At 56.7% G+C, this 27,551-nt stretch overlaps 1 protein-coding gene across 2 annotated transcripts in view; it reads right to left on the bottom strand.

Moving 5' to 3' along the window:
• Positions 1-27,551, bottom strand: part of LOC142244658 (uncharacterized) — a 155,376-nt gene that overhangs the window by 89,036 nt on the left and 38,789 nt on the right. For both annotated transcript variants that reach the window (XM_075316931.1, XM_075316932.1), the window contains exons 3-4: positions 25,039-25,111; positions 7,102-7,280 (exon numbers count right to left, since the gene is read on the bottom strand). In XM_075316931.1, the coding sequence (XP_075173046.1) occupies positions 7,102-7,280; positions 25,039-25,111 (252 nt within the window). The remainder of the gene's footprint in view (positions 1-7,101; positions 7,281-25,038; positions 25,112-27,551) is intronic.

Genomic DNA, 27,551 nt, shown 5'->3' with positions numbered 1-27,551 from the left:
GTACTGTAAGCTGGGGGCTGCGGAGAGAGGGCAGAGAGCCGGGGTACTGTAAGCTGGGGGCTGCGGAGAGAGGACAGAGAGCCAGGGTACTGTAAGCTGGGGGCTGAGGAGAGAGGGCAGAGAGCCAGGGTACTGTAAGCTGGGGGCTGCGGAGAGAGGACAGAGAGCCGGGGTACTGTAAGCTGGGGGCTGGGGAGAGAGGGCAGAGAGCCGGGGTACTGTAAGCTGGAGGCTGGGGAGAGAGGACAGAGAGCCGGGGTACTGTAAGCTGGGGGCTGGGGAGAGAGGACAGAGAGCCGGGGTACTGTAAGCTGGGGGCTGGGGAGAGAGGGCAGAGAGCCGGGGTACTGTAAGCTGGGGGCTGAGGAGAGAGGGCGGAGAGCCAGGGTACTGTAAGCTGGGGGCTGAGGAGAGAGGACAGAGAGCCAGGGTACTGTAAGCTGGGGGCTGCGGAGAGAGGACAGAGAGCCGGGGTACTGTAAGCTGGGGGCTGCGGAGAGAGGACAGAGAGCCGGGGTACTGTAAGCTGGGGGCTGGGGAGAGAGGGCGGAGAGCCAGGGTACTGTAAGCTGGGGGCTGAGGAGAGAGGACAGAGAGCCAGGGTACTGTAAGCTGGGGGCTGAGGAGAGAGGGCGGAGAGCCGGGGTACTGTAAGCTGGGGGCTGCGGAGAGAGGGCAGAGAGCCGGGGTACTGTAAGCTGGGGGCTGCGGAGAGAGGGCGGAGAGCCGGGGTACTGTAAGCTGGGGGCTGAGGAGAGAGGGCAGAGAGCCAGGGTACTGTAAGCTGGGGGCTGAGGAGAGAGGGCAGAGAGCCAGGGTACTGTAAGCTGGGGGCTGGGGAGAGAGGGCAGAGAGCCAGGGTACTGTAAGCTGGGGGCTGCGGAGAGAGGACAGAGAGCCAGGGTACTGTAAGCTGGGGGCTGGGGAGAGAGGGCAGAGAGCCGGGGTACTGTAAGCTGGAGGCTGCGGAGAGAGGGCAGAGAGCCGGGGTACTGTAAGCTGGGGGCTGCGGAGAGAGGGCAGAGAGCCGGGGTACTGTAAGCTGGGGGCTGCGGAGAGAGGACAGAGAGCCAGGGTACTGTAAGCTGGGGGCTGAGGAGAGAGGACAGAGAGCCAGGGTACTGTAAGCTGGGGGCTGAGGAGAGAGGGCAGAGAGCCGGGGTACTGTAAGCTGGGGGCTGGGGAGAGAGGGCAGAGAGCCGAGGTACTGTAAGCTGGGGGCTGAGGAGAGAGGACAGAGAGCCAGGGTACTGTAAGCTGGGGGCTGCGGAGAGAGGACAGAGAGCCGGGGTACTGTAAGCTGGGGGCTGGGGAGAGAGGACAGAGAGCCGGGGTACTGTAAGCTGGGGGCTGCGGAGAGAGGACAGAGAGCCAGGGTACTGTAAGCTGGGGGCTGCGGAGAGAGGGCAGAGAGCCAGGGTACTGTAAGCTGGGGGCTGCGGAGAGAGGGCAGAGAGCCGAGGTACTGTAAGCTGGGGGCTGCGGAGAGAGGGCAGAGAGCCGGGGTACTGTAAGATGGGGGCTGCGGAGAGAGGGCAGAGAGCCAGGGTACTGTAAGCTGGGGGCTGGGGAGAGAGGACAGAGAGCCGAGGTACTGTAAGCTGGGGGCTGCGGAGAGAGGACAGAGAGCCAGGGTACTGTAAGCTGGGGGCTGCGGAGAGAGGGCAGAGAGCCAGGGTACTGTAAGCTGGGGGCTGCGGAGAGAGGGCAGAGAGCCGAGGTACTGTAAGCTGGGGGCTGCGGAGAGAGGGCAGAGAGCCGGGGTACTGTAAGCTGGGGGCTGCGGAGAGAGGGCAGAGAGCCAGGGTACTGTAAGCTGGGGGCTGAGGAGAGAGGACAGAGAGCCAGGGTACTGTAAGCTGGGGGCTGCGGAGAGAGGGCAGAGAGGCGGGGTACTGTAAGCTGGGGGCTGAGGAGAGAGGGCAGAGAGCCAGGGTACTGTAAGCTGGGGGCTGCGGAGAGAGGACAGAGAGCCGGGGTACTGTAAGCTGGGGGCTGCGGAGAGAGGGCGGAGAGCCGGGGTACTGTAAGCTGGGGGCTGCGGAGAGAGGACAGAGAGCCGGGGTACTGTAAGCTGGGGGCTGCGGAGAGAGGACAGAATGCCGGGGTACTGTAAGCTGGGGGCTGAGGAGAGAGGACAGAGAGCCAGGGTACTGTAAGCTGGGGGCTGAGGAGAGAGGGCAGAGAGGCGGGGTACTGTAAGCTGGGGGCTGATGAGAGAGGGCAGAGAGCCAGGGTACTGTAAGCTGGGGGCTGAGGAGAGAGGACAGAGAGCCAGGGTACTGTAAGCTGGGGGCTGCGGAGAGAGGGCAGAGAGCCGGGGTACTGTAAGCTGGGGGCTGAGGAGAGAGGACAGAGAGCCAGGGTACTGTAAGCTGGGGGCTGCGGAGAGAGGACAGAGAGCAAGGGTACTGTAAGCTGGGGGCTGCGGAGAGAGGGCGGAGAGCCGGGGTACTGTAAGCTGGGGGCTGCGGAGAGAGGGCAGAGAGCCAGGGTACTGTAAGCTGGGGGCTGCGGAGAGAGGGCAGAGAGCCAGGGTACTGTAAGCTGGGGGCTGAGGAGAGAGGGCAGAGAGGCGGGGTACTGTAAGCTGGGGGCTGAGGAGAGAGGGCAGAGAGGCGGGGTACTGTAAGCTGGGGGCTGATGAGAGAGGGCAGAGAGCCAGGGTACTGTAAGCTGGGGGCTGCGGAGAGAGGACAGAGAGCCAGGGTACTGTAAGCTGGGGGCTGCGGAGAGAGGGCGGAGAGCCGGGGTACTGTAAGCTGGGGGCTGCGGAGAGAGGACAGAGAGCCAGGGTACTGTAAGCTGGGGGCTGAGGAGAGAGGGCAGAGAGCCAGGGTACTGTAAGCTGGGGGCTGCGGAGAGAGGGCAGAGAGCCAGGGTACTGTAAGCTGGGGGCTGCGGAGAGAGTGCAGAGAGCCGGGGTACTGTAAGCTGGGGGCTGCAGAGAGAGGACAGAGAGCCAGGGTACTGTAAGCTGGGGGCTGCAGAGAGAGGGCAGAGAGCCAGGGTACTGTAAGCTGGGGGCTGCAGAGAGAGGACAGAGAGCCAGGGTACTGTAAGCTGGGGGCTGCGGAGAGAGGGCAGAGAGCCGGGGTACTGTAAGCTGGGGGCTGAGGAGAGAGGGCAGAGAGCCAGGGTACTGTAAGCTGGGGGCTGCGGAGAGAGGACAGAGAGTCGGGGTACTGTAAGCTGGGGGCTGCGGAGAGAGGACAGAGAGCCGGGGTACTGTAAGCTGGGGGCTGAGGAGAGAGGGCAGAGAGCCAGGGTACTGTAAGCTGGGGGCTGCGGAGAGAGGGCAGAGAGCCAGGGTACTGTAAGCTGGGGGCTGAGGAGAGAGGACAGAGAGCCGGGGTACTGTAAGCTGGGGGCTGAGGAGAGAGGACAGAGAGCCAGGGTACTGTAAGCTGGGGACTGCGGAGAGAGGGCAGAGAGCCGGGGTACTGTAAGCTGGGGGCTGAGGAGAGAGGGCAGAGAGCCGGGGTACTGTAAGCTGGGGGCTGCGGAGAGAGGACAGAGAGCCAGGGTACTGTAAGCTGGGGGCTGCGGAGAGAGGATAGAGAGCCGGGGTACTGTAAGCTGGGGGCTGAGGAGAGAGGGCAGAGAGCCGGGGTACTGTAAGCTGGGGGCTGCGGAGAGAGGGCAGAGAGCCGGGGTACTGTAAGCTGGGGGCTGCGGAGAGAGGACAGAGAGCCGGGGTACTGTAAGCTGGGGGCTGCGGAGAGAGGGCAGAGAGCCAGGGTACTGTAAGCTGGGGGCTGCGGAGAGAGGACAGAGAGCCGGGGTACTGTAAGCTGGGGGCTGGGGAGAGAGGGCAGAGAGCCGGGGTACTGTAAGCTGGAGGCTGGGGAGAGAGGACAGAGAGCCGGGGTACTGTAAGCTGGGGGCTGGGGAGAGAGGACAGAGAGCCGGGGTACTGTAAGCTGGGGGCTGGGGAGAGAGGGCAGAGAGCCGGGGTACTGTAAGCTGGGGGCTGAGGAGAGAGGGCGGAGAGCCAGGGTACTGTAAGCTGGGGGCTGAGGAGAGAGGACAGAGAGCCAGGGTACTGTAAGCTGGGGGCTGCGGAGAGAGGACAGAGAGCCGGGGTACTGTAAGCTGGGGGCTGGGGAGAGAGGGCAGAGAGCCGGGGTACTGTAAGCTGGAGGCTGAGGAGAGAGGACAGAGAGCCAGGGTACTGTAAGCTGGGGGCTGGGGAGAGAGGGCAGAGAGCCGGGGTACTGTAAGCTGGAGGCTGCGGAGAGAGGACAGAGAGCCGAGGTACTGTAAGCTGGGGGCTGCGGAGAGAGGGCAGAGAGCCAGGGTACTGTAAGCTGGGGGCTGAGGAGAGAGGACAGAGAGCCAGGATACTGTAAGCTGGGGGCTGGGGAGAGAGGGCAGAGAGCCAGGGTACTGTAAGCTGGGGGCTGCGGAGAGAGGGCAGAGAGCCGGGGTACTGTAAGCTGGGGGCTGCGGAGAGAGGACAGAGAGCCAGGGTACTGTAAGCTGGGGGCTGAGGAGAGAGGACAGAGAGCCGGGGTACTGTAAGCTGGGGGCTGCGGAGAGAGGGCAGAGAGCCAGGGTACTGTAAGCTGGGGGCTGAGGAGAGAGGGCAGAGAGCCGGGGTACTGTAAGCTGGGGGCTGGGGAGAGAGGGCAGAGAGCCGAGGTACTGTAAGCTGGGGGCTGCGGAGAGAGGACAGAGAGCCAGGGTACTGTAAGCTGGGGGCTGCGGAGAGAGGGCAGAGAGCCAGGGTACTGTAAGCTGGGGGCTGGGGAGAGAGGGCAGAGAGCCGGGGTACTGTAAGCTGGGGGCTGGGGAGAGAGGGCAGAGAGCCGAGGTACTGTAAGCTGGGGGCTGGGGAGAGAGGGCAGAGAGCCGAGGTACTGTAAGCTGGGGGCTGAGGAGAGAGGACAGAGAGCCAGGGTACTGTAAGCTGGGGGCTGAGGAGAGAGGGCAGAGAGCCAGGGTACTGTAAGCTGGGGGCTGGGGAGAGAGGACAGAGAGCCGAGGTACTGTAAGCTGGGGGCTGCGGAGAGAGGACAGAGAGCCGGGATACTGTAAGCTGGGGGCTGCAGAGAGAGGGCAGAGAGCCGGGGTACTGTAAGCTGGGGGCTGCGGAGAGAGGACAGAGAGCCAGGGTACTGTAAGCTGGGGGCTGGGGAGAGAGGGCAGAGAGCCAGGGTACTGTAAGCTGGGGGCTGAGGAGAGAGGACAGAGAACCGGGGTACTGTAAGCTGGGGGCTGCGGAGAGAGGACAGAGAGCCAGGGTACTGTAAGCTGGGGGCTGCGGAGAGAGGACAGAGAGCCGGGGTACTGTAAGCTGGGGGCTGCAGAGAGAGGACAGAGAGCCGGGGTACTGTAAGCTGGGGGCTGCAGAGAGAGGACAGAGAGCCAGGGTACTGTAAGCTGGGGGCTGCGGAGAGAGGACAGAGAGCCAGGGTACTGTAAGCTGGGGGCTGCGGAGAGAGGGCGGAGAGCCGGGGTACTGTAAGCTGGGGGCTGCGGAGAGAGGACAGAGAGCCGGGGTACTGTAAGCTGGGGGCTGCAGAGAGAGGACAGAGAGCCAGGGTACTGTAAGCTGGGGGCTGCGGAGAGAGGACAGAGAGCCGGGGTACTGTAAGCTGGGGGCTGCGGAGAGAGGACAGAGAGCCAGGGTACTGTAAGCTGGGGGCTGCGGAGAGAGGGCAGAGAGCCGGGGTACTGTAAGCTGGGGGCTGCGGAGAGAGGACAGAGAGCCAGGGTACTGTAAGCTGGGGGCTGCGGAGAGAGGGCGGAGAGCCGGGGTACTGTAAGCTGGGGGCTGCGGAGAGAGGGCGGAGAGCCGGGGTACTGTAAGCTGGGGGCTGCGGAGAGAGGGCAGAGAGCCAGGGTACTGTAAGCTGGGGGCTGCGGAGAGAGGACAGAGAGCCGAGGTACTGTAAGCTGGGGGCTGCGGAGAGAGGGCAGAGAGCCAGGGTACTGTAAGCTGGGGGCTGCGGAGAGAGGGCAGAGAGCCGGGGTACTGTAAGCTGGGGGCTGGGGAGAGGGGGTGGGAGGGTGGCCCAAAAATAAGTACAGCACACACACGTCACATACGTCATATTCCGGAACATACATGTCATATTGGGGTAAACATCACATCCCGGCACATACACACGTCACATCCCGGCACATACACACGTCACATCCCGGCACATACACACGTCACATCCTGGCACATACACACGTCACATCCCGGCACATACACACGTCACATCCCGGCACATACACACGTCACATCCCGGCACATACACACGTCACATCCCGGCACATACACACGTCACATCCCGGCACATACACACGTCACATCCCGGCACATACACACGTCACATCCCGGCACATACACACGTCACATCCCGGCACATACACACGTCACATCCCGGCACATACACACGTCACATCCCGGCACATACACACGTCACATCCCGGCACATACACACGTCACATCCCGGCACATACACACGTCACATCCCGGCACATACACACGTCACATCCCGGCACATACACACGTCACATCCCGGCACATACACACGTCACATCCTGGCACATACACACGTCACATCCCGGCACATACACACGTCACATCCCGGCACATACACACGTCACATCCCGGCACATACACACGTCACATCCCGGCACATACACACGTCACATCCCGGCACATACACACGTCACATCCCGGCACATACACACGTCACATCCCGGCACATACACCCGTCACATCCCGGCACATACACACGTCACATCCCGGCACATACACACGTCACATCCCGGCACATACACACGTCACATCCCGGCACATACACACGTCACATCCCGGCACATACACCCGTCACATCCCGGCACATACACCCGTCACATCCCGGCACATACACACGTCACATCCCGGCACATACACACGTCACATCCCGGCACATACACACGTCACATCCCGGCACATACACACGTCACATCCCGGCACATACACACGTCACATCCCGGCACATACACACGACACATCCCGGCACATGGGATTATTAGTGGCCCAAGACCAGTGTCAGTTTGAACTGGTGTCACTGGTGGGAGGGAGACCTCTGGGCCTGGTGGACATGACAAAGGACTTGCCGGTGATGACCGGAAGCGCCCGCCGGAGTGCCAGGCTTCTCAGTGTGGGGGCAGCCGATATTTTGCAGATTCGGGGAGGCTCCGGCCTCTCTACACTCTCCTGTCGCATCTCAGCAGCGGCTCGTGCCATGACGTGTGGAGCTCGTGGGGAAGGATCATCGTCCGGCTGATGTGCCGGCCTGGAAAAGAAAGAGGATGCTCAGCAACACAGCCGCAACACGAGAGGAGGCTCATCTGCCCCCGCCAAAAAGTCACCGCTCATCACAGCCCTGTTATACCGCACAGCTCCCCGTTATACCGCACAGCTCCCCGTTATACCGCACAGCTCCCCGTTATACCGCACAGCTCCCCGTTATACCGCACAGCTCCCCGTTATACCGCACAGCTCCCCGTTATACCGCACAGCTCCCCGTTATACCGCAAAGCTCCCCGTTATACCGCAAAGCTCCCCGTTATACCGCAAAGCTCCCCGTTATACCGCACAGCTCCCCGTTATACCGCACAGCTCCCCGTTATACCGCACAGCTCCCCGTTATACCGCACAGCTCCCCGTTATACCGCAAAGCTCCCCGTTATACCGCAAAGCTCCCCGTTATACCGCACAGCTCCCCGTTATACCGCACAGCTCCCCGTTATACCGCACAGCTCCCCGTTATACCGCACAGCTCCCCGTTATACTGCACAGCTCCCTGTTATACCGCACAGCTCCCCATTATACCGCACAGCTCCCTGTTATACCGCACAGCTCCCCGTTATACCGCACAGCTCCCCGTTATACTGCACAGCTCCCTGTTATACCGCACAGCTCCCCGTTATACCGCACAGCTCCCTGTTATACCGCACAGCTCCCCGTTATACCGCACAGCTCCCCGTTATACCGCACAGCTCCCCGTTATACTGCACAGCTCCCCATTATACCGCACAGCTCCCCATTATACCGCACAGCTCCCTGTTATACCGCACAGCTCCCCGTTATACCGCACAGCTCCCCGTTATACTGCACAGCTCCCCGTTATACCGCACAGCTCCCCGTTATACCGCACAGCTCCCCGTTATACTGCACAGCTCCCTGTTATACTGCACAGCTCCCCGTTATACCGCACAGCTCCCTGTTATACTGCACAGCTCCCCGTTATACCGCACAGCTCCCCGTTATACCGCACAGCTCCCCGTTATACCGCACAGCTCCCCATTATACCTCACAGCTCCCCGTTATACTGCACAGCTCCCCGTTATACCGCACAGCTCCCCGTTATACTGCACAGCTCCCCGTTATACCGCACAGCTCCCCGTTATACTGCACAGCTCCCCGTTATACCGCACAGCTCCCCGTTATACCGCACAGCTACCCGTTATACCGCACAGCTCCCCGTTATACTGCACAGCTACCCGTTATACTGCACAGCTCCCCGTTATACCACACAGCTCCCCGTTATACCGCACAGGTCCCCGTTATACCGCACAGCTACCCGTTATACCGCACAGCTCCCCGTTATACCGCACAGGTCCCCGTTATACCGCACAGCTACCCGTTATACCGCACAGCTCCCCGTTATACCGCACAGCTCCCCGTTATACCGCACAGGTCCCCGTTATACCGCACAGCTCCCCGTTATACCGCACAGCTCCCCGTTATACTGCACAGCAGGGCTGTGGAGTCGGAGTCGGAGTCGTGGAGTCGGAGTCGGAGCTCATTTTGGTGGAGTCGGAGTCTGAGTCGGTATAAAATGCACCGACTCCGACTCCTAAAATATATAATAAATTGGGGACAGTAGTGCAATGCAGAATGTGCTGAATATTTTACTAAATAATAACATTTAGTATAATGCGTATATTTAAGTGAATAGAAGGGAATTTTGTTACTTACCGTAAATTCCTTTTCTTCTAGCTCTTATTGGGAGACCCAGACGATTGGGTGTATAGCACTGCCTCCGGAGGCCACACAAAGCAATTACACTAAAAAGTGTAAGGCCCCTCCCCTTCTGGCTATACACCCCCAGTGGGATCACTGGCTCACCAGTTTTAGTGCAAAACCAAGAAGGAGGAAAGCCAATAACTGGTTTAAACAAATTCACTCCGAGAAACATCGGAGAACTGAAAACCGTTCAACATGAACAACATGTGTACCCGCAAACAAACCAAAAATCCCGAAGGACAACAGGACGGGTGCTGGGTCTCCCAATAAGAGCTAGAAGAAAAGGAATTTACGGTAAGTAACAAAATTCCCTTCTTCTTCGGCGCTCCATTGGGAGACCCAGACGATTGGGACGTCCAAAAGCTGTCCCTGGGTGGGTAAAGAAATACCTCATGTTTGAGCTGCAAGACAGCCCTCCCCTACGGGGAGGCAACTGCCGCCTGCAGGACTCTTCTACCTAGGCTGGCGTCCGCCGAAGCATAGGTATGCACCTGATAATGTTTGGTGAAAGTGTGCAGACTCGACCAGGTAGCTGCCTGGCACACCTGTTGAGCCGTAGCCTGGTGTCGTAATGCCCAGGATGCACCCACGGCTCTGGTAGAATGGGCCTTTAGCCCTGACGGAACCTGAAGCCCCGCAGAACGGTAGGCTTCAAGAATTGGTTCTTTGATCCATCGAGCCAGGGTGGCCTTAGAAGCCTGCGACCCCTTGCGCTTACCAGCGACAAGGACAAAGAGTGCATCCGAACGGCGCAGGGGCGCCGTGCGGGAAATGTAGATTCTGAGTGCTCTCACCAGATCTAACAAATGTAAATCCTTCTCATACCGATGAACTGCATGAGGACAAACGAAGGCAAAGAGATATCCTGATTAAGATGAAAAGAGGATACCACCTTCGGGAGAAACTCCTGAATGGGGCGCAGCACTACCTTGTCCTGGTGGAAGACCAGGAAGGGAGCCTTGGATGACAGCGCTGCCAGCTCAGACACTCTCCGAAGAGATGTGATCGCTACCAGAAAAGCCACTTTCTGTGAAAGCCTAGAAAGTGAAACCTCCTTCAGAGGCTCGAAGGGCGGCTTCTGGAGGGCAACTAGTACCCTGTTCAGATCCCATGGATCTAACGGTCGCTTGTACGGGGGTACGATATGACAAACCCCCTGCAGGAACGTGCGCACCTTGGAAAGTCGTGCTAGACGCTTCTGAAAAAAGACAGATAGCGCCGAGACTTGCCCTTTAAGGGAGCCGAGCGACAAACCTTTTTCTAACCCAGATTGGAGGAAAGAAAGAAGGATAGGTAATGCAAATGGCCAGGGAGACACTCCCTGAGCAGAGCACCAGGATAAGAATATCCTCCACGTTCTGTGGTAGATCTTAGCAGACGTGGGCTTCCTAGCCTGTCTCATGGTGGCAACGACCCCTTGGGATAAGCCTGAAGACTCTAGGATCCAGGACTCAATGGCCACGCAGTCAGGTTGAGGGCCGCAGAATTCCGATGGAAAAACGGCCCTTGGGACAGTAAGTCTGGTCGGTCTGGCAGCGCCCACGGTTGGCCGACCGTGAGATGCCACAGATCCGGATACCACGCCCTCCTCGGCCAGTCTGGAGCGACGAGTATGACGCGGCTGCAGTCGGATCTGATCTTGCGTAGCACTCTGGGCAAGAGTGCCAGAGGTGGAAACACATAAGGGAGCCGGAACTGCGACCAATCTTGCACTAGGGCGTCTGCTGCTAGAGCTCTTTGATCGCGAGACCGTGCCATGAAGGTTGGGACCTTGTTGTTGTGCCGAGACGCCATTAGATCGACGTCCGGCCTTCCCCATCGGCGACAGATTTCCTGAAACACGTCCGGGTGAAGGGACCATTCCCCTGCGTCCATGCCCTGGCGACTGAGGAAGTCTGCTTCCCAGTTTTCTACGCCGGGGATGTGAACTGCGGATATGGTGGAGGCCGTGGCTTCCACCCACATCATAATGCGCCGGACTTCCTGGAAGGCTTGCCGACTGCGAGTCCCGCCCTGGTGATTGATGTATGCCACCGCTGTGGAGTTGTCCGATTGAATTCGGATCTGCTTCCCTTCCAGCCACTGCTGGAAGGCTAGCAGGGCAAGAAACACCGCTCTGATTTCCAGAACATTGATCTGAAGGCTGGACTCCTGCTGAGTCCACGTACCCTGAGCCCTGTGGTGAAGAAACACTGCTCCCCACCCTGACAGACTCGCGTCTGTCGTGACCACCGCCCAGGACGGAGGTAGGAAGGATCTTCCCTGTGATAATGAGGTGGGAAGAAGCCACCACTGCAGAGAGTCCTTGGCCGTCTGGGAAAGGGAGACTTTCCTGTCCAGGGATTTTGACTTCCCGTCCCATTGGCGGAGAATGTCCCATTGAAGTGGACGCAGATGAAACTGCGCAAACGGAACCGCCTCCATTGCCGCCACCATCTTCCCGAGGAAGTGCATGAGGCGTCTTAAGGAGTGCGACTGACTCTGAAGGAGAGCCTGCACCCCCGTCTGTAGTGACCTCTGCTTGCTCAGCGGAAGCTTCACTATCGCTGAGAGAGTATGAAACTCCATGCCAAGATACGTTAGTGATTGGGTCGGTGACAGATTTGACTTTGGGAAGTTGATGATCCACCCGAACGCCTGGAGAGTCTCCAGTGCAAAATTCAGGCTGAGTTGGCATGCCTCCTGAGAGGGTGCCTTGACCAATAGATCGTCCAAGTAAGGGATCACAGAGTGTCCGTGAGAGTGCAAGACTGCTACCACTGCTGCCATGATCTTGGTGAACACCCGGGGGGCTGTCGCCAGACCAAATGGCAGAGCCACGAACTGAAGATGTTCGTCTCCTATCACGAAGCGCAGAAAGCGTTGGTGCTCCGTAGCAATCGGCACGTGAAGATAAGCATCTTTGATGTCTATTGACGCTAGGAAATCTCCTTGGGACATTGAGGCAATGACGGAGCGGAGGGATTCCATCCGGAACCGCCTGGCGTTCACATGCTTGTTGAGCAGTTTTAGGTCCAGAACGGGACGGAAGGAGCCGTCCTTTTTTGGAACCACAAAGAGGTTGGAGTAAAATCCTCGGCCCCGTTCCAGAGGGGGGACAGGGATCACGACTCCTTCTGCTCTTAGAGAGTCCACCGCCTGCAGCAGGGCATCTGCTCGGTTGGGGTGTGGGGAGGTTCTGAAGAACCGAAGTGGAGGCCGAGAACTGAACTCGATTCTGTACCCGCGAGACAAAATGTCTGTTACCCACCGGTCCTTGACCTGTGACAGCCAAATGTCGCAAAAGCGGGAGAGCCTGCCACCGACCGAGGATGCGGAGGGAGGAGGCCGAAAGTCATGAGGTAGCCGCCTTGGAAGCGGTTCCTCCATTTGCTTTCCTGGGGCGTGAGTGAGCCCGCCAGGAATCTGAGCTCCCTTGTCCTTTCTGAGTCCCTTTGGACGAGGAGAATTGGGGCTTGCCCGAGCCTCGAAAGGACCGAAACCTCGACTGCCACTTTTTCTGTTGAGGTTTACTTGCTCTGGGCTGTGGTAAGGAAGAGTCCTTGCCCTTGGACTGTTTTATGATTTCAGCCAATGGCTCACCAAACAGTCTGTCTCTAGATAATGGCAAGCTGGTTAAGCATTTTTTGGAACCAGCATCTGCTTTCCAGTCCTTTAACCATAAGGCTCTGCGCAAAACCACAGAATTGGCGGCCGCCATAGAGGTACGGCTCGTAGACTCTAGGACAGCATTGATAGCATAGGTCGCAAACGCAGACATTTGCGAAGTTAGGGACGCCACCTGTGGCACTGCTGGATGCATGATAGCATCCACCTGTGCTAAAACCGCTGAAATAGCCTGTAGTGCCCACACGGCCGCGAATGCTGGAGCAAACGACGCGCCGATAGCTTCATAGACAGATTTCAACCAAAGGTCCATCTGTCTGTCGTTGGCATCTTTAAGTGAATCGCCATCTTCTACTGCGACTATGGATCTAGCCGCCAGCTTGGAAATTGGGGGATCCACCTTTGGGCACTGGGTCCAGCGTTTGGCCACTTCAGGGGGAAAAGGATAACGGGTATCCTTAGAACGTTTAGAGAAACGCTTGTCTGGATGAGCGTCGTGCTTTTGGATTGATTCTCTGAAGTCAGAGTGGTCCAAAAAAGCACTTAATTTACGCTTGGGATACAGGAAATGGAACTTCTCCTGCTGTGCAGCTGCCTCCTCTGCAGAAGGGGCTGGGGGAGAAATATCCAACAGCCTATTAATCGCCGATATAAGGTCATTAACCATGGCGTCACCATCAGGGGCATCCAGATTGAGAGGGGCCTCAGGATTAGACTCCTGATCACCGTCCTCAGTCTCATCACAGAGAGACTCTTCTCGCTGAGACCCTGAGCAGTGTGAAGACGTGGAGGGTCTTTCCCAGCGAGCTCGCTTAGGCTGCCTGGGACTGTCATCTGAGTCAGAGACTTCAGCCTGTGATGCTTGAGACCCCCTTGAAGTACGGATTAGTTCCAACTGAGGGGGACCAGTGAGCATAGCCACAGCAGTGCCCATAGTCTGAGGAACTGGCCTGGCCTGCAAGGTCTCCAGGATCCTTGTCATAGCCTCAGACATTTTATCAGCAAACACTGCAAAGTCTGTCCCCGTCACCGGGGCAGGGTTCACAGGCGCCTCTGCCTGGGCTACCACCACAATAGGCTCTGGCTGGCGAAGTGCCACTGGGACTGAACATTGCACACAATGTGAATCATTGGAGCCTGCCGGTAGATCAGCCCCACATGCAGTACAAACAGTGTACACAGCCCGTGCCTTGGCACCCTTGCGTTTTGCGGATGACATGTTGCTGCGTCCTCAGAGCAGTACAGAGTGTCCAGCCAAGAAGCGACCTTACAGTGCACTATATAAATATATATATATATATATATATGGTACCAATAAAGAAGTACACTAATATATCACTGAGGCACTAGTGGGGCCAGCACTACTGTGCAGCTTACCACCCGCTTAGGAGCGGTGTGTGGTCGCCAGAAATCCCTCTAGTCTGGGTCTCCCAGAGCCTGCTGCCTTTCCCCAGCCAGACTGCATGTGTAATGGCTGCCGGCGTCCTTGTGGAGAGGGGGGGCGGGCCCTGGGCGTACACCGACGAAGAGCGGGAAGTCTGCTTCCCCTTGTGCCTAGTGAGAGGGCTGGAGCATGTAAATAAAGCTCCAGCCCTCGGCGCTGCCTATTGAGCAGCGTCTCTCCCCTACCCTGATTGACAGGGTGGGGGCGGGAACGAAGCGGCGCTAGGCCGCAGAAGCCGGAGGCTAAAGTTAAAAACGCCGCCGCCGTACAAGCGCGGTCGGCGCCAAGCCCCCGGCGCACTACAAGTCGCAGCTGCGCCGCCGCTCCAGGAGCGGTCGGCGCAGTAGTTCCCAACACACAACGTCACTCAGCAAAGCTGCAGTGACCTAACCCCCAGCGTACAGCGCCACTGTCCCCGGCGCACTATAACGCTCAGCAAGCCCTGAGAGTGTCCGTGCCTGCCGGGGACACAGAGTACCTGAAGTTGCAGGGCCATGTCCCTGAACGGCACTCCCGCTCCCAATCCAGCAGGTTCTATGGGTCTGTGGATGGAGCCCGGCCCCAGGGCTTGGGGGCCGGCAGGATCCCACTTCCACAGAGCCCTCCAGGGGGATGTGGAAGGAAAACAGCATGTGGGCTCCAGCCTCCGTACCAGCAATAGGTACCTCAACCTTACAAGCACCATCACGGGTGAGAAGGGAGCATGCTGGGGGCCCTATATGGGCCCTCTTTTCTTCCATCCGATAGAGCCAGCAGCTACTGCTGACTACAAACAGTGGAGCTATGTGTGGATGTCTGACCTCCTTCGCACAAAGCAGAAAACTGGTGAGCCAGTGATCCCACTGGGGGTGTATAGCCAGAAGGGGAGGGGCCTTACACTTTTTAGTGTAATTGCTTTGTGTGGCCTCCGGAGGCAGTGCTATACACCCAATCGTCTGGGTCTCCCAATAGAGCGCCGAAGAAATTTATTGTAGTACAATGTGAACATAAGACATTTAATTGTTTTTATGATACAATAATCAAGATATTTGGATAGAACATAAAATATTTATTGGAATACAACTTTAGAACACAAAAAACTAATAAATTGTAAATATGTAATAAATATATATATATATATATATATATATATATATATACAGTGTATATACACACAAGATATATATGTAATCTACTGTATATTACATAGTGTATTACATATTTACAATTTATTACAGTTTTTTGTGTTCTAAAGTTGTATTCCAATAAATATATTTTATGTTCTATCCAAATATCTTGATTATTGTATCATAAAAATTATTAAATGTCTGATGTTCACATACACATATTCATGTACTACAATAAATTTTTCACCTAACTATAAGCAATATATGTAGGAGTCGGAGTCGGAGCCGGAGTCGGAGTCGGAGCTGGAGTCGGTGCAAGAGAATTTGAGGAGTCGGAGTCGGAGTCGGAGTCAAAGGTTTGGCTTACCGACTCCACAGCCCTGCTGCACAGCTCCCCATTATACCGCACAGGTCCCCGTTATACCGCACAGCTCCCCGTTATACCGCACAGCTCCCCATTATACCGCACAGGTCCCCGTTATACCGCACAGCTCCCCGTTATACCGCACAGCTCCCCGTTATACCGCACAGCTCCCCATTATACCGCACAGCTCCCCGTTATACTGCACAGCTCCCCGTTATACCGCACAGCTCCCCATTATACCGCACAGGTCCCCGTTATACCGCACAGCTCCCCGTTATACCGCACAGCTCCCCGTTATACCGCACAGCTCCCCGTTATACCGCAGAGCTCCCCGTTATACCGCACAGCTCCCCGTTATACCGCACAGCTCCCCGTTATACCGCACAGCTCCCCGTTATACCGCACAGCTCCCCGTTATACCGCACAGCTCCCCGTTATACCGCACAGGTCCCCGTTATACCGCACAGCTCCCCGTTATACCGCACAGCTCCCCGTTATACCGCACAGCTCCCCGTTATACCGCACAGCTCCCCGTTATACCGCAGAGCTCCCCGTTATACCGCACAGCTCCCCGTTATACCGCACAGCTCCCCGTTATACCGCACAGCTCCCCGTTATACCGCACAGCTCCCTGTTATACCGCACAGCTCCCCGTTATACCGCACAGCTCCCCGTTATACCGCACAGCTCCCCGTTATACCGCACAGCTCCCCGTTATACCGCACAGCTCCCCGTTATACCGCACAGCTCCCTGTTATACTGCACAGCTCCCCGTTATACCGCACAGCTCCCCGTTATACCGCACAGCTCCCCGTTATACCGCACTGTGATGGTGGAATATGGGGGGGTTGTGTATAATTTTGTGTAGGTTCGTAGTTTGGGAGTGCTGCTCTGTCCATTCTGTGTATTCCTTGTATGTACATTGTCCTGTCTGCAGGTTTAATCACCCCCTGCCGGGCTTTTGTTCCTAAGTCTGGGGGAGGGGTCCTGGGATCTACCAAACTCTGCTTACCTGGAGGATTAGGCTATGTGCGCACGCTGCGTGTTTTTGACGCTGCGTTTTTCTGCGTTTTTGGCCGATAAAAACGCACAAAAACGCACCCGTGTCGAAAAAACGCGTCAAAAAACGCATGCATTTTACCGCGTTTTGCTGCATTTTTGATCTCTGCATTTTGCTGCGTTTTTCCAATGCATTGCATGGGCGGAAAACGCAGAAAAACGCAGGAAAGAATTGACATGTCCATTTTTTTTTCAAGCTCAAAAACGCAGCTTAAAAAAAAAGTTGTGTGCGGACAGCAAAAATGAAAACTCATAGACTTTGCTGGGGAAGCAAAGTCATGCAGTTTTGAGGCCAAAAACGCACCCGAAAAACGCGCAAAAACGCACTGTGCGCACATAGCCTTATTCAGTCTGTTTGAGACCTTTAAGAGAAGCAGGACGAGTCATCCTCTGGGGCAGTAGCTGCGGCTCCCCAGAGAGACCTGCACATTTATCGCTTACTGGACTATATTTGTTTTTCTGGACTAATTTTACCCTCTGTGTGGTGGATTATTTTATGGACCATTTGATTTGCTTGGAATAAATATTTTTGGATTGTTCATCCATTTCTCGCTCTGTTGATTTTGTAATATGGGAGAAGGACCCGTCACAACTGGTGGCAGCGGTGGGACCAACAGATCACAGCCTAATGGAGATCCACCCACAGAGTGAGTACAGAAACTGGACCGCATCCAGTCTACAGGAGAGAGCCAGAGATCTGGGCCTGAGCTACCAGGGACTGAGTAAAGAGGCCTTAATTGATCTACTGGTGGGTGCGAGCCAGTCCACCTCCTTCCATATGTCTAACGGACAAGCACTGGGGACGGGGATCCCTGCCCCAAAAAGCCAGTGGGTGGTGTGGTATGAAGAAAAGATGGCGGTTCTGGGCCCCGGTGTATCTCAGGAGTATAAGGAGGAGGCTGCTCGCCGAGCACAGAGGAGACAAGAAGCAATGGAGTCCGGCAGATGGGGTAATGTGAGTGTAAACCCAGCGATCCAGGAGCCTGTACGGATCACCCGGGCGGACTTCAAGCCATTTGATGAGGCTTCCGGAGATGTGGAGGGGTTCTTCAAGGACTTTGAGCAGCAGTGTGCGGTGATGGAGGTTCCCCACTCTGGCTGGAGGCGTTTGTTAGTGGGACTCCTGAACGGAGCCTGGCAGAGGCTTATCGCACCATTGCCTCACAGCAGAATTACATTGTAGAGCGGACTATCCTGGATTACTATGCCATCACCCCAGACTCACATAGGGCACAGTTCCGAGACCTCCCGGGCACCATGGGGGGAACGTTTAGGATGTATGCCCATAAGATGTCCCAGGCATGTCGGAGATGGCTGGAAGCGGAAGACGCCTTCACTGTGGAAGACTTTATACAGGTATTTCTTATAGAACAATTTCTGTACAAATGTCCCTCAGAAATACGGGAGTGGGTCAGAGAGCGCACACCGTGCACCATGGATGGAGCTGCAGCCCTGGCTGATGAGACCCTTACTATTCGGCCACAATGGCGGAGGCTTCTGGACAATAAGACACAGCCTACTCCTGCTCCCCGGCCCTCTCCAGTTATATCTGCTCCTCCAACCAACCACAGGCCGATGACAACCACGACTCCTGGGCCCAATAGTTCCGACCATGCCCTGTGGGAATCACAGGGAGAAGATATTATAGGTGTGGACAACCTGGGCACCTGCAATCCAGTTGTCCCGCAAGGACTCAGAGGGATCCCCACGCACCTCCATCTCGTCCGGTGCATTTTGTGCATTCCATCCCGCCTGAAGAAGAGATACCACCACCTCCACTGGAGTGTACTGCTAACCCCTGCACCGTAGATGCCCCTGTTGGAGTGTACTGCTGACCCCTGCACCGTAGATGCCTCTGTTGGAGTGTACCGCTGACCCCTGCACCATAGATGCCCCTGTTGGAGTGTACCGCTGACCCCTGCACCGTAGATGCCCCTGTTGGAGTGTACCGCTGACCCCTGCACCATAGATGCCCCTGTTGGAGTGTACCGCTGACCCCTGCACCATAGATGCCCCTGTTGGAGTGTACCGCTGACCCCTGCACCGTAGATGCCCCTGTTGGAGTGTACCGCTGACCTCTGCACCATAGATGCCCCTGTTGGAGTGTACCGCTGACCCCTGCACCATAGATGCTCCTGTTGGAGTGTACCGCTGACCCCTGCACCATAGATGCCCCTGTTGGAGTGTACTGCTAACCCCTGCACCGTAGATGCCCCTGTTGGAGTGTACTGCTGACCCCTGCACCGTAGATGCCCCTGTTGGAGTGTACCGCTGACCCCTGCACCATAGATGCCCCTGTTGGAGTGTACCGCTGACCCCTGCACCGTAGATGCCCCTGTTGGAGTGTACCGCTGACCCCTGCACCATAGATGCCCCTGTTGGAGTGTACCGCTGACCCCTGCACCGTAGATGCCCCTGTTGGAGTGTACCGCTGACCCCTGCACCATAGATGCCCCTCTTGGAGTGTACGCTGACCCCTGCACCATAGATGCCCCTGTTGGAGTGTACCGCTGACCCCTGCACCATAGATGCCCCTGTTGGAGTGTACCGCTGACCCCTGCACCATAGATGCCCCTGTTGGAGTGTACCGCTGACCCCTGCACCATAGATGCCCCTGTTGGAGTATACCGCTGACCCCTGCACCATAGATGCCCCTGTTGGAGTATATGGCCTCCGGCCTTTGTCGCCAGGTTCTCCTCCTGCCTTCTCCAGAATGCACATTGGAAGGAGTACGACGCAGAGGAGATGTTATCGATGTGGGCAGCCGGGGCATCTGCTGATCGATTGAGGAATGACCTTGCACCAAATCGACCTGTTCATTCTCTACAGCCAAATACAAGGGGGAAGAGTTCTCACCCCTTCAAGATGACTTTCCTAATGACTCACACACTCGTGGTCGACCACTAGGGGTTTATGGGGTGTGAGCCACAGCCACGAGTTCCTCTCACCATCACAGTAAGCACTTACAGGAGGTTGTGCTGGATGGACAGAGTCATTGGATTTTGTGACTCTGGGGCATTTCTCACAATGGCTGATCCCCGGGTGGTTCGGCCAGAGGCGATACATCATGGACCAGGGATTGTTACTGAATTGGCGGGAGGACAATGGAGGAATATCCCAAAGGCGACTGTAGATCTGGACTTTGGCTTTGGGGTGAAGCAATGTGTGGTTGGGGTGATGAGCGGCTGCCTGCAGATATTCTCCTAGGAAGTGATGTGGGAGATCTATAATGCTGATTTATGGGTGCAGGAAACACAATTTGAGTGAAAGAGGACACAAAGGGAAGCTTGTCCTTCCAACCCTACCGCTGTACAAGGGACTATTCCCAGCTGAGCAACATGGACTTAAGTGAGGTGGTCAGAGGTCTGTGTAGACCTCATGGTGTACTCACTTATTAAGGAGGGAGAGGTTGTGATGGTGGAATATGGGGGGGGGGTTGTGTACCATGTTGTGTACGTTCATATTTTGGGTGTGGTGCTCTGTCCATTCTGTATTCCTTGTGTGTACATTGTCCTGTCTGCAGGTAATCACCCCCTGCCGGGCTTTTGTTCCTAAGTTTGGGGGAGGGGGGCCTGGATCCACCCAAGCTCTGTTTACCTGGGAGATTGGTGAGTCTGTCAGAGAACTTCAAGAGAAGCAGGAAGATTCATCCTCTGTGGGCAAAAGCTGACGCGCCCCAGAAAGACCTGGACACTTATCGCTTACTGGACTATATTTGTGTTTCTGGACTTCTTTACCATTTGTATGGTGGATTATGTTATGGACCGTTTGATTTGCTTGGAATAAATGCTCTTTGGATTGCTCATCCATCTTTCGCTCTATTGATTTTGTGATATGGGAGAAGGACCCGTCACACTCATAGCTCCCCGTTATACCACACAGCTCCCTGTTATACCACACAGGTTCTCGTTATACCACACAGCTTCCCGTTACACCACACAGCTCCCTGTTATACTGCACAGCTCCCTGTTATACCGCACAGCTCCCCATTATACCACACAGCTCCCTGTTATACCGCACAGCTCCCCGTTATACCACACAGCTCCCCGTTATACCACACAGCTCCCCATTATACCACACAGCTCCCCATTATACCACACAGCTCCCCATTATACCACACAGCTCCCCGTTATACCACACAGCTCCCCATTATACCACACAGCTCCCCGTTATACCACACAGATTCTCGTTATACCGCACAGGTCCCCGTTATACCGCACAGGTCCCCGTTATACCACACAGGTTCTCGTTATACCGCACAGGTCCCCCGTTATACCACACAGGTTCTCGTTATACCACACAGGTTCTCGTTATACCGCACAGGTCCCCGTTATGCCACACAGATTCTCGTTATACCGCACAGCACCCCGTTATACCGCACAGGTTTTCGTTATACCGCACAGCTCCCCGTTATACCGCACAGGTTCTCGTTATACCACACAGGTTCTCGTTATACCGCACAGGTTCTCGTTATACCGCACAGCTCCCCGTTATACCACACAGCTCCCCGTTATACCACACAGCTCCCCGTTATACTGCACAGCTCCCCGTTATACCGCACAGCTCCCCGTTATACCGCACAGGTCCCCGTTATACCGCACAGCTCCCCGTTATACTGCACAGCTCCCCGTTATACCACACAGCTCCCCGTTATACCGCACAGCTCCCCGTTATACTGCACAGCTCCCCGTTATACCGCACAGGTCCCCGTTATACCGCACAGCTCCCCGTTATACTGCACAGCTCCCTGTTATACCGCACAGCTCCCCGTTATACCACACAGCTCCCCGTTATACCACACAGCTCCCCGTTATACCACACAGCTCCCCGTTATACTGCACAGCTCCCCGTTATACCGCACAGCTCCCCGTTATACCGCACAGCTCCCCGTTATACCGCACAGCTCCCCGTTATACCACACAGGTCCCCGTTATACCGCACAGGTCCCCGTTATACCGCACAGCTCCCCGTTATACTGCACAGCTCCCCGTTATACCACACAGCTCCCCGTTATACCACACAGGTTCTCGTTATACCACACAGCTCCCCGTTATACCACACAGCTCCCCGTTATACCACACAGCTCCCCGTTATACCACACAGCTCCCCGTTATACCGCACAGCTCCCCGTTATACCGCACAGCTCCCCGTTATACCGCACAGCTCCCCGTTATACCACACAGCTCCCCGTTATACCGCACAGCTCCCCGTTATACCACACAGCTCCCCGTTATACCACACAGCTCCCCGTTATACCACACAGCTCCCCGTTATACCACACAGCTCCCCGTTATACCACACAGCTCCCCGTTATACCACACAGTTCCCCGTTATACCACACAGCTCCCCGTTATACCACACAGCTCCCCGTTATACCACACAGATTCTCGTTATACCACACAGGTCCCCGTTATACCGCACAGGTCCCCGTTATACCGCACAGGTCCCCGTTATACCACACAGGTTCTCGTTATACCGCACAGGTCCCCGTTATACTGCACAGGTCCCCGTCACACTCATAGCTCCCCGTTATACCGCACAGCTCCCCGTTATACCACACAGCTCCCCGTTATACCACACAGGTTCTCGTTATACCGCACAGGTCCCCGTTATACTGCACAGGTCCCCGTTATACCACACAGCTCCCCGTTATACCACACAGGTTCTCGTTATACCGCACAGGTCCCCGTTATACCGCACAGGTCCCCGTTATACCACACAGCTCCCCGTTATACCACACAGCTCCCCGTTATACCACACAGGTTCTCGTTATACCGCACAGCTCCCCGTTATACCGCACAGGTCCCCGTTATACCGCACAGGTCCCCGTTATACTGCACAGGTCCCCGTCACACTCATAGCTCCCCGTTATACCACACAGCTCCCCGTTATACCACACAGCTCCCCGTTATACCACACAGCTCCCCGTTATACCACACAGCTCCCCGTTATACCACACAGCTTCCCGTTATACTGCACAGGTCCCCGTTATACCACACAGCTCCCCGTTATACCGCACAGCTCCCCGTTATACCACACAGGTCCCCGTTATACCGCACAGCTCCCCGTTATACTGCACAGGTCCCCGTTATACCACACAGGTCCCCGTTATACCGCACAGCTCCCCGTTATACCACACAGGTCCCCGTTATACCACACAGCTCCCCGTTATACCACACAGGTTCTCGTTATACCACACAGCTTCCCGTTATACTGCACAGGTCCCCGTTATACCACACAGGTCCCCGTTATACCACACAGCTCCCCGTTATACCACACAGGTCCCCGTTATACCGCACAGGTCCCCGTTATACCGCACAGCTCCCCGTTATACCGCACAGCTCCCCGTTATACCACACAGCTCCCCGTTATACCACACAGCTCCCCGTTATACCACACAGATTCTCATTATACCGCACAAGTCCCCGTTATACCGCACAGGTCCCCGTTATACCGCACAGGTCCCCGTTATACCACACAGCTCCCCGTTATACCGCACAGGTTCTCGTTATACCGCACAGCTCCCCGTTATACCGCACAGGTCCCCGTTATACCGCACAGCTCCCCGTTATACCGCACAGCTCCCCGTTATACCGCACAGCTCCCCGTTATACCACACAGGTCCCCGTTATACCGCACAGGTCCCCGTTATACCGCACAGCTCCCCGTTATACCGCACAGGTCCCCGTTATACCGCACAGGTCCCCGTTATACCACACAGGTTCTCGTTATACCACACAGGTTCTCGTTATACCGCACAGGTCCCCGTTATACCACACAGGTCCCCGTTATACCACACAGGTCCCCGTTATACCACACAGCTCCCCGTTATACCACACAGGTCCCCGTTATACCGCACAGGTCCCCGTTATACCACACAGCTCCCCGTTATACCACACAGCTCCCCGTTATACCACACAGCTCCCCGTTATACCACACAGATACCCGTTATACCGCACAGGTCCCCGTTATACCGCACAGCTCCCCGTTATACCGCACAGGTCCCCGTTATACCGCACAGGTCCCCGTTATACCACACAGCTCCCCGTTATACCGCACAGCTCCCCGTTATACCACACAGCTCCCCGTTATACCACACAGCTCCCCGTTATACCACACAGATTCTCATTATACCGCACAAGTCCCCGTTATACCGCACAGGTCCCCGTTATACCGCACAGGTCCCCGTTATACCACACAGCTCCCCGTTATACCACACAGGTTCTCGTTATACCGCACAGCTCCCCGTTATACCGCACAGGTCCCCGTTATACCGCACAGGTTCTCGTTATACCGCACAGGTCCCCGTTATACCACACAGCTCCCCGTTATACCACACAGCTCCCCGTTATACCACACAGCTCCCCGTTATACCACACAGGTTCTCGTTATACCGCACAGCTCCCCGTTATACCGCACAGGTCCCCGTTATACCGCACAGGTTCTCGTTATACCGCACAGGTCCCCGTTATACCGCACAGGTCCCCGTTATACCACACAGGTTCTCGTTATACCGCACTGGTCCCCGTTATACCGCACAGGTTCTCGTTATACCGCACTGGTCCCCGTTATACCGCACAGGTTCTTGTTATACCGCACTGGTCCCCGTTATACCGCACTGGTCCCCGTTATACCACACAGGTTCTCGTTATACCACACAGCTCCCCGTTATACCGCACTGGTCCCCGTTATACCGCACAGGTTCTCGTTATACCGCACAGGTCCCCGTTATACCACACAGGTTCTCGTTATACCACACAGGTCCCCGTTATACCGCACAGGTTCTCGTTATACCGCACAGGTCCCCGTTATACCGCACAGGTCCCCGTTATACCGCACAGGTCCCCGTTATACCGCACAGGTCCCCGTTATACCGCACAGGTCCCCGTTATACCGCACAGGTCCCCGTTATACCACACAGGTTCTCGTTATACCGCACAGGTCCCCGTTATACCGCACAGGTTCTCGTTATACCGCACAGGTCCCCGTTATACCGCACAGGTCCCCGTTATACCGCACAGGTCCCCGTTATACCGCACAGGTCCCCGTTATACCGCACAGGTCCCCGTTATACCACACAGGTTCTCGTTATACCGCACAGGTCCCCGTTATACCGCACAGGTCCCCGTTATACCGCACAGGTCCCCGTTATACCGCACAGGTCCCCGTTATACCGCACAGGTCCCCGTTATACCACACAGGTTCTCGTTATACCGCACAGGTCCCCGTTATACCACACAGGTTCTCGTTATACCGCACAGGTCCCCGTTATACCACACAGGTTCTCGTTATACCGCACAGGTCCCCGTTATACCACACAGGTTCTCGTTATACCGCACTGGTCCCCGTTATACCGCACAGGTTCTCGTTATACCGCACTGGTCCCCGTTATACCGCACTGGTCCCCGTTATACCGCACAGGTCCCCGTTATATCGCACTCACCGGAGTCTGACGCCATTGTCCGGCCATTGGTGGGATCCGGTGCTCACGTGATCGGGGGAAGCATCATGGGCTCCTGCACCGGGAGAAGAGACAGCAGGTCTGAGGCTTTCACCGTGTCCAGCACAGCCGCAGATACAGCACTACAACCCTGACCCTCCAGCACTATCCGCCTCTGCACCTCCATCTCCCTCCTCCACACACATCCGAATACAGGACTATACAGTAATAGCATCACCCCCATTATCCTCAGTGAAGCCTGCTGGGGTAGTAATATCTCTACTCACCTGTAACTACGCTAAGAAAACACCGGGAGACATGAGCCACCCTTGCACACAGCCTCTGTCGCCCCTGCACACAGCCTCCACCTCTACCTGCACTTGCACACAGACTCTGCCTCTACCTGCACACAGCCTCCGCCTCTATCTGCACTGTACCTGCATACAGGCTCCGCCTTTACCTGAACTGCACCTGAACACAGCCTCCGCCTCTATCTGCACTGTACCTGAACACAGCCTCCGCCTCTATCTGCACTGTACCTGAACACAGCCTCCGCCTCTATCTGCACTGTACCTGAACACAGCCTCCGCCTCTATCTGCACTGTACCTGCACACAGCCTCCGCCTTTATCTGCACTGTAACGGCACACAGCCTCCACCGCCCCTGCACACAGCCTCTGCAGCCCTTGCACAGTCTCCACCTCTACCTGCACACAGCCTCTGCAGCCCTTGCACAGTCTACACCTCTACCTGCACACAGCCTCTGCAGCCCTTGCACAGTCTACACCTCTACCTGCACACAGCCTCTGCAGCCCCTGCACACAGCCTCTGCCTGTCCCCGCATAGGTTACAGGCTGGTCAGTTGGGTTCGTCCTCTCCTGAGTGTCCATCTGATAATTACTTTCCCCCACCCTGAAGATGTAACGCCTCCTCACCTCCATCTCCTGCCTCCTGCTCCTCACCTCCATCTCCTGCCTCCTGCTCCTCACCTCCATCACCTCCATCTCCTGCCTCCTCCTCCTCACCTCCATCACCTGCCTCCTCCTCCTCATCTCCATCTCCTGCCTCCTCCTCCTCACCTCCATCACCTGCCTCCTCCTCCTCATCTCCATCTCCTGCCTCCTCCTCCTCATCTCCATCTCCTGCCTCCTCCTCCTCACCTCCATCACCTGCCTCCTCCTCCTCATCTCCATCTCCTGCCTCCTCCTCCTCACCTCCATCACCTGCCTCCTCCTCCTCATCTCCATCTCCTGCCTCCTCACCTCCATCTCCTGCCTCCTCCTCCTCACCTCCATCTCCTGCCTCCTCCTCCTCACCTCCATCTCCTGCCTCCTCCTCCTCACCTCCATCTCCTGCCTCCTCCTCCTCATCTCCATCTCCTGCCTCCTCCTCCTCACCTCCATCTCCTGCCTCCTCCTCCTCACCTCCATCACCTGCCTCCTCCTCCTCACCTCCATCTCCTGCCTCCTCCTCCTCACCTCCATCTCCTGCCTCCTCCTCCTCACCTCCATCTCCTGCCTCCTCACCTCCATCTCCTGCCTCCTCCTCCTCACCTCCATCACCTGCCTCCTCACCTCCATCTCCTGCCTCCTCCTCCTCACCTCCATCTCCTGCCTCCTCCTCCTCACCTCCATCTCCTGCCTCCTCCTCCTCACCTCCATCTCCTGCCTCCTCCTCCTCATCTCCATCTCCTGCCTCCTCCTCCTCACCTCCATCTCCTGCCTCCTCCTCCTCACCTCCATCTCCTGCCTCCTCCTCCTCATCTCCATCTCCTGCCTCCTCCTCCTCACCTCCATCTCCTGCCTCCTCCTCCTCACCTCCATCACCTGCCTCCTCCTCCTCATCTCCATCTCCTGCCTCCTCCTCCTCACCTCCATCACCTGCCTCCTCCTCCTCACCTCCATCACCTGCCTCCTCCTCCTCATCTCCATCTCCTGCCTCCTCCTCCTCACCTCCATCACCTGCCTCCTCCTCCTCATCTCCATCTCCTGCCTCCTCCTCCTCACCTCCATCACCTGCCTCCTCCTCCTCATCTCCATCTCCTGCCTCCTCACCTCCATCTCCTGCCTCCTCCTCCTCACCTCCATCTCCTGCCTCCTCCTCCTCACCTCCATCTCCTGCCTCCTCCTCCTCCTCACCTCCATCTCCTGCCTTCTCCTCCTCACCTCCATCTCCTGCCTCCTCCTCCTCACCTCCATCTCCTGCCTCCTCCTCCTCATCTCCATCTCCTGCCTCCTCCTCCTCACCTCCATCTCCTGCCTCCTGCTCCTCACCTCCATCTCCTGCCTCCTCCTCCTCATCTCCATCTCCTGCCTCCTCCTCCTCACCTCCATCTCCTGCCTCCTGCTCCTCACCTCCATCTCCTGCCTCCTGCTCCTCACCTCCATCACCTGCCACCTCCTCCTCACCTCCATCTCCTGCCTCCTCCTCCTCACCTCCATCACCTGCCTCCTCCTCCTCATCTCCATCTCCTGCCTCCTCCTCCTCACCTCCATCACCTGCCTCCTCCTCCTCACC

Source organism: Anomaloglossus baeobatrachus, chromosome 6, assembly GCF_048569485.1.
Source record: "Anomaloglossus baeobatrachus isolate aAnoBae1 chromosome 6, aAnoBae1.hap1, whole genome shotgun sequence".
NCBI classification, from domain to species: Eukaryota; Metazoa; Chordata; class Amphibia; order Anura; family Aromobatidae; genus Anomaloglossus; species Anomaloglossus baeobatrachus.
This window is presented reverse-complemented; position numbering and strand designations above follow the sequence as displayed.